The following is a 7,986-nucleotide window of genomic DNA, read 5'->3' on the forward strand; positions in this document are numbered from 1 at the left end:
GTTTACATATACGATAGAAGTTTGTTAATCTGGCACCATTGAGACCAAAGTGGTGCTGGATCACTAGACATTTTGTGTTTTCATATAATTCAATAAGTTATATGTGATCCATACATTGCAGTATGTTTTGTGCCAGCATTTGCTGCTGTAATCAGTCTAAAGATAATACAGTGCATGACTATTCTGTGTTAAGATTGAAAAATCTGCAAAAATGTTAATGAACACATTATTGCATAAGCTCAATATTCATGAGGATTCACGTGCATGAAATATTTATTTTTCAGACATGTACTATATATATTTACTCATAGTGTGAGAAACTTGTTTTTATTTGAACTCTCCTCACATTGGCTTGTGGAAAAGAAAATTCATCAGTCATATATGTTACTGAACACAAAACATGAACTAGTATGTTAACTCTAATAAAGCAATGTTTGCTCTGCACAATCAAATGAGAGTATATATAGTTTATTGAATTATATTGCATTGGCATTTAACTATTCTTGAGACAACATTGATGGAATTGTTTTATTTGTCAGAACTGGATCATTGCTGTCATCTTCGGACTCCACAAGACAGTGTCCTGACTCTTTGATTTTGCACCCTTTCAAATGTATGCAATGTGTAATTGTTTGTAGCTTTCTGCTTCTTTTGCATAGTGAATCTTTAGCACACCAGATCATCATCAGATAATTCTGGATTGTTGGCTACTTTTTACAGTGTGATAATTTGGAATGTCTAATAATCTAAATTCTGGATTAACAAACTTCTACTGTAATACAGTGTCTAGATGTATGTATCTGTCTAAATAACTATTAAATTAATTTTGAAAATCTATGTTGTTTTAAAATTTCAAATATGTTTAATTTTTAATGTACAGAATGTCTCTAATTAAAGTTCATGTATCAGAATACATAAACTTTTGAATGAGCAGTCTACAGCAAAAACTGCTAAATGGAATTGCACAAAATGTTCAATATGTCTTAATGAGGCCATGGAAATGAAATTCATAGCAAAAAAATTTAATTCAAAAAATCACCACCAGAGGCATTTTGTGGCCACATTTCCAGCTGATTAGTGCAATTAACTTGTAAAATTGTTGCATTTGGACTAGAGAAAAACCCCTTGCACCTGAAAGTTCCTTTATATTCCTCAAAAGTAACAGTTTGGTGTAGTTTTTCCTTATTGTTCATTCATTATTGGACTGATTTGGTTTGATGAGTTCAGGCCCACAATTTCATTACAAGTTGTGTTACCAGCCAGCAATATGAATTGTTATTGACCAATACCATGATTTCAGCACTTTGTCAATATCTTGAATCAACAGTGTCCATGCAAAATGGCACCTGTTCAGAGCAAATTGCATTAAACAAGTACTTAGAAATCATATTTCTTATAAATGCATCATCAGCCAGCACTTCTCAACTGCTTAGCCTATACCCTCACTAGAACTGAATTCATGCTAAACAATTTAAGGGAGACATTGCAGTCAACAGTCAAACATGCTATTCCAAAATTTCAGATGGTAGTAAGTAATGGCAGTCAACATACCAAACATGTTTTGAACCAACCAACCAACATCACTGTATTGCACTGTAATGCCAAAATAAAATTTTAAATTATCCACTTGTGATTTTTGAACTAATGTTTTTTGTAGTGAATTTCCTTCTCAAGGTTTCATTAATCCTTCTTTTGGTATCACTGAGACAAAATTCCCTGAAAAATGCATTTTGGGTTTTTACAAAATAATCTCTCTTCTGTTGTCTATCAAGATATCATTTGAATTAGAAATACAATAATTATATCAAATGACATACCTTTCTACTCATTAATGCCTATTTAAAAAAGTTAACATCTGAATAATACTTCTATGTACAATATGTTGAAAACACACAATACAAATTTAATATGGTTACATCATTTTTCTTTTACATTTTTATCCTTTTTTACCAATCTCTGATAATACCTTTACATCATTTATTAAATCATACCTTTACATTTTAATCTAGAATTTCCTGACAAACTGAGTGATTGCTGCTCACATTCCACTTATACACTGATATCTAATTTACATATCAATACTGCAATTACAAGCATTTCATCAATTTTACAAACAAATTATAATTTATTGTTCAATATAAAGATTAAGAGACAAAATTTATATTATTTTCTGGTGATATTTGGAGATGAGCAATCACTAGCTTGATCTAATCTGCATAATTTTGGTTGAGGAATTTAATTTTTTCCTTTTAATGTTGCCACAAAAGTTAAGCAATGAGTTGTTTAACTTTTCTGACAGCATTTGGTGGTACCATCTGTTATCATATGTTATTAAAAACTTTTTATATTTTTAACTATAATAAGATGCCAAAAAAATTAATTTTCAGGGTAGGGATGGGTTTTATAAAAACTTATAAATGCTAATATCAAGTAAAATCGTCATTAAGTTCGACCCTACTGCAGATATACAAAACCCCCTTTATCTCCCTACCCCCCTCAATCTTTAACCACAAAAATTTAATAGCATCAATCCCCCTAATACACAAACCACGTTGCAAAATTTCAGAAATTTTTGAGAAAAAGCACAGGTGTTATAAAGCTTCAAAGAGGGTGAACAAAATCGTGCCCCCACACAAAAAGAAATTACCCGAATGTTTTTGCATTTCTCAACATTTCAAGGTGTCCCAGGTTCAAAAATGAACAAATCTTGGGGAATCATTTTTTTGACTGATCACAATACTTTCCCTCTGCTATTACAGCCTGGAAAGTAATAGAATCAAAAAAGGTTTGTCATTTGATATTGTAAATTAATTTGGATATATCTTGATGTGCAACTGAAGAAGGGTTATTTTGTAAAAACCTTAAATGCATTTCACATGAAATTTTGTAACGCACATGTCAAAAGAAAGTTTAAATAAAATAGAAGTTTGTGCAAGTCTAGTGTCTGTTTTGTAAAATTGCAATGCAATTATTGGATAATGTACACTATAGTCTATCACTGAATTTGTCAAAAATGTATTCTACATTAGCTTAAAATTTGGTAATAAAAAAAAATTTACTATCCATAAAAAAATTGTAATAGCCTCTAATGTAAAAACATGCATTTTATAATTTATTAACCTTTTGATATAAACTTTATTTTTTAATAATTATCAAATAGAAAACAATTTTAAAAAATAATTATTACTGTGTTTCCAAATATTATATTTCATCTAATTTATTAATCTTTATTGATAATATAAAAGTAATAAATTTTAGTTTTTTTAATTTATTTAATAATATCATATAGTAAAAATTAATCATTCCTAAGAAATTTTGACAAACATCCAAGAATATTAATAATTTAAAATAATTCTATTAACAACAAAAATTCAAATATTTAACTGTAAGTAATACATAATTTTAAGTTGATTACAGTTAAATTTTGGACTACATTCCAGGCAAAATTTCTATAATTAATTTATAACATTTAGATTTATAACATAAATTTAATTTAGAAAATTTAGCAGTTTGTGATTGTTTATTTGGTTTACAGTTTCAATTTTTAATATCTCTTATGTATTAAAATTTTAGAATAAAGGCCTATATTCATAAATAGATAACTCCAAAATGAAAATTCATAAACTAACTATTGATTTATTTGAATTTTATCATTCTCATTCTTTGATTATATTTGCTAGCTACATGGTACTTAAATAATATCAAAATTAAAAAAATAATTTAAGAAATTAACAAAATAAAAATTAAACAAAACAAAACAAAATTAAACAAAACTAACCAAGTTCTGATAAAGCACCAATATTTGATACACCTCCAAGAGTTAAAGAAACCCGTTGTGATTTCTCTAAATTTGGAGCACTTTTGGACCATCGTTTATTACCATCAAATAACATCCTATGCCTGCAATGACCATGCTCTTTTTGATGAACAGTACTAGGACCCCAAGTTTTTCCTTTAATGCTGTCAGTTGGCACTAAAAAATATATAAATATATCATTGCAATATTTACTTACAATATTTATACTTTTACTTATGATAAATTATCTAAACTAAATGTCAGTTTTATCTGATAAATAAAAAATATTAATTAGTAAAAGTGTATATATTTATAAAGCATACTATATTATTTATACAACTATAAATAATTTTAACATTGTATCATTATTTTATTCTAAATTATGGCACAAGCTAATTTGTAATCATATCTTCTAAGTAATAGTTGATAATTCTAAGGCTAAATTAAAGAATATGACAAATAAAAAATTAATTTTATTATTTTAATTAAATTCAGGTTTTTCAAAAATAAGCAGTTTTAAATCTATATTTTATTATTTCAAGTTATACTAGTGAATGCAAATATATTGTTTTACTATATGTTTTTTAAATGCAATATACTTTTTAAGTAAGAATAAACGACTTCTAACAACTTAACACTGTGTTTTCTAATAACAACCCACGAAAAACCTTTTTAACGAGTGTTATGTCACTATTGAATTCCACAAGTACTTTCGACCTCCACCGAGGTCTGCTTCACCACCTGAAGCAGACCTCGGTGGAGGTCGAAAGTATTTGTGGAATTTAATAGTGACATAACACTCGTTAAAAAGGTTGTTCGTGGGTTGTTACTTTTTAAGTGTTTAATATATTCATTAGCAACAAGACTACCATAAAGCAAACAAAAATGTTAAAAATAAAAATGTTTTCAGTTAATTTCAAGTAACTGCTTTTACAAATATTGATGTATAGCACAATTCTAACATTTAGATATAAACATCTACCGAAATCTAATGCTTAGCAAATAGACACCCACGATTACCTAACACCTCCCTCTAGTGCCAAATTTATTTGTAATTTGTAATTAATATTTCCAAATTATAGCCCGATTATTTACAGCAATCGTGGGTGTCTAATTGTAATATTGATTGCACTGTCAAATATGCCATCATTTTTAAGTTTATGAAGAAAAAATAGAGAGAAAATTAACAGATAAGAGACAAAAATTTATAAGGAAAATTACTGACACAAATTTGCATATCAGAAGACTGAATTAAGGATAATATATACAGTAGAGCGTCGTTTATCCGAATCAATTGGGGACTGGGGTGGTTCGGATAACTTATTTTTCGGATAACGAATCATGTACAAAAAAATATATTAATTTATCCCATGTTGAAATTTCTCTCCGTTGCGTGTCGCTTCGCATTGAATTTTCGTCGATGTTAAGCCTAACGAAGACTATTGTATCGTTAAAAATTATTTTTTTATTTTGTACAAACAAAATAAATTTATTGAAAAATATAAAAACAATAAAAAATTATACTTCAGATGTTAATTTAGTATCAAAAACGTAAAATATTTGAGTAGCCCGAGAAATAGCCGAAGATTGCAGCGCCACAGCACTAGCGAAAATTTAAATTTGCCGACCGGAATGCTTTCGGATAACGGACGTTTTGGATAACCAGCTTTCGGATAAACGACGCTCTACTGTATATATATTATCCTTAATTTGGCCTTGTGAGAAACAAATTTATATAGTAAATTTTTATTATTTAACTATTTAACTCCAATTTCATATTTCTAAAACATTTGTAAGCCTTACACTTTTATATCATTAAATAATTAAATAAATGAGAAATAATTAAAATTAAAAGTACAATTTAATTAATTAAACTAAATTAATGGGTTTTAAAAAGTCTGATTATCAATTAATAAAAATAACATTGTCTTCAAAAATGGAATTTTTAGGGGAAGGCAGTTTAGTTGGCTACTGGAGTGAGTGAACTTTTTAGTGGCTAGTGTAAAAACTAATTGCAACTGGATTCCTAGAATCTAAGAGAAATAAAATATAGTAGTAAATTAATTTCTCTTTTGTTACTTATTGCTGGAGTGGATTCGAATCCAGGTTCTTCAACAAAATCATGTAGAGGATGACCTTCATTGACTAGAAAACACATCTACTGTTTAAAGATGTTTATCAGAAAAACTAAACTTTATGCTTTCTAATGATTTAAGAACAACAGAATCTGAAAGAGACAACAGATTTAACTCCCTCTATGACACAATAGTTAGATTCTGAAAAAATGCCATGTTATGCAAATATAAGTTATACAAAAGAAAGGACTGGTACAAAAGAGTTAGGTTCCAAAGTTAGCAAACATATACTATTCTCTTTTCATAATTAAGAGCATTATGTTTATTAAAGCAATCAATAATTAACTAACAATCACAACCAAAAGTAGTGCATGTTTAATATTAAAGTTTTCTTCACTGATAAATACCATTAAATAAAAACATTTTCTTTTTGGCAAAATATAGTCATCTTCTGAGCTTTCCTGTTGACCTTAATCTAAAGTATCGACAACATCTTGGTTTTGCTCTACTTTTTTCATGCTGGCAACTGCCTAAGAGATCTTTATAAATTTAATCTTTTTATATAGTAACTTTCAATTTAATCTATAAAAACAAAACAAATGCAGAGTAAGTCTTTTGGGTTCATTTGGAGCACTATCATCAATGGCAGTAACACCTGGTTTACAGAAAAGTTAAATTAGGATGAAGAAAAACTGTACAGTCCCCTATAACATGGTAGATATGTTCCGGTTTTTATGAATCCATTTTCTACGAGTCCAGCCAATCACAGCCCGGCACGTATGCAGTTTACAGACTATGGCTGTTCGAAAGGTTTCTTCCATAAAATTAATCGATTCTAGACTAATTTGACTCAACATTTCCAAAATACGTATAATTTTTTGGGAATAATTCATATAAACTATGCTATAAACAAACAATCGTAGGATTACTTATCGAGCGTGCACCGTTCGACTACGCAATTGATTAAGCTTGTTTTCGTCGTGGAGCTTATCATCGAATGGCGCTCACGTGCTTCCTGATAAATTATTTTTTTTGCAAAAAATTTGCTGAATTTTGGAGACATTAATATAAATATAATTTTTATGGACGTTAAATAATAAATGGTTTTTAGTAGGTCCACTGCTCATTTAAACTCAACGGTTTGTACAATATCCGCTATTGGTCTAGATTCGACCAATCCTATTGCGACACAAGTCAGCGATGATGTTTTACTGAATTATAAGAGTTTTTTTAGCATGTTTGTACGAATACTGTTGCAATTTTTTCACCGTGATATAGGAATCCGAACTATAGGAACCCATGTTATAGGGGGGGTCGACTGTATAACCAATTCTCATTAAAAAAAAAACCAAATAAAAGGCCTGAAACAACATTGAAAATTTCAATATTCTAAAATAGGAAATATGAGACAACACACATGCTTGCTTGGATAAAAAATATTAAATAATGATGCACTTAAAAACTGTGACATTCATACTGGGATGCCTTCAATTCTTGAGTGAAACCATGTTAGGAGTGTAGGAATGCCATGTATGACGAAGACCTGTACTTCAGAAGATCATATACTTAACACTTTAATTTCCAGCAAAATTGTTTTATTTTAAATAATGTTTTTGGTCTAAGCTATCTTTATAATTCTAAATTAAAAGATGGTTATTAACAATGTTCAAAAATGGAACAAAGTTCAGAAATTTTTCATTTAAATAACATTATTTACACAACATGCCAGAAAAAGGAACAAATTCAAATGTAAATTGTGAATGAAAATCTTGCAGTTCAAATTACTTTTAAATGATATTCCATTCAAATAACACATCAAAAACAGGATAAATATATAGATATATACAGTAGAGCGTCATTTATCCGAATCCATTGGGGACTGGGGTTGTCGGATAACTTATTTTTCGGATAACCGATTATGTATGAAAAAATATATTAACCTATCCCATCCTAAAATTTTCTCCATTGCGTATCGCTTTGCGTTGAATTTTCGTCGATGTTAAGTCTAATGTAAACTTTTTAAAATAATAATCGTGGCTATTGTATCGTTGAAAATTATTTCTTTATTTTTTACAAACAAAATAAATATATTGAAAAATATAAAAACAAAAAAAA

The 7,986-nt window shown here is 28.6% G+C and overlaps 1 protein-coding gene across 2 annotated transcripts in view; it reads right to left on the minus strand.

Moving 5' to 3' along the window:
• Nucleotides 1-7,986, minus strand: part of LOC111626678 (mitogen-activated protein kinase kinase kinase 9-like) — a 98,288-nt gene that overhangs the window by 18,271 nt on the left and 72,031 nt on the right. Inside the window, exon 7 of one of the 2 annotated variants that reach the window (XM_023370157.1) lies at nt 3,689-3,973. The exons of the other annotated variant lie outside the window; for it this stretch is intronic. Within the exon in view, the coding sequence (XP_023225925.1) occupies nt 3,774-3,973 (200 nt within the window). The 3' untranslated portion in view covers nt 3,689-3,773. Of the gene's footprint in view, nt 1-3,688; nt 3,974-7,986 lie in introns of those variants that run through there. 2 annotated transcript variants of the gene reach the window in all.

Source organism: Centruroides sculpturatus, unplaced genomic scaffold (assembly GCF_000671375.1).
Source record: "Centruroides sculpturatus isolate CEXI.00-Female unplaced genomic scaffold, Cexi_2.0 scaffold451, whole genome shotgun sequence".
Lineage (NCBI taxonomy): Eukaryota > Metazoa > Arthropoda > Arachnida > Scorpiones > Buthidae > Centruroides > Centruroides sculpturatus.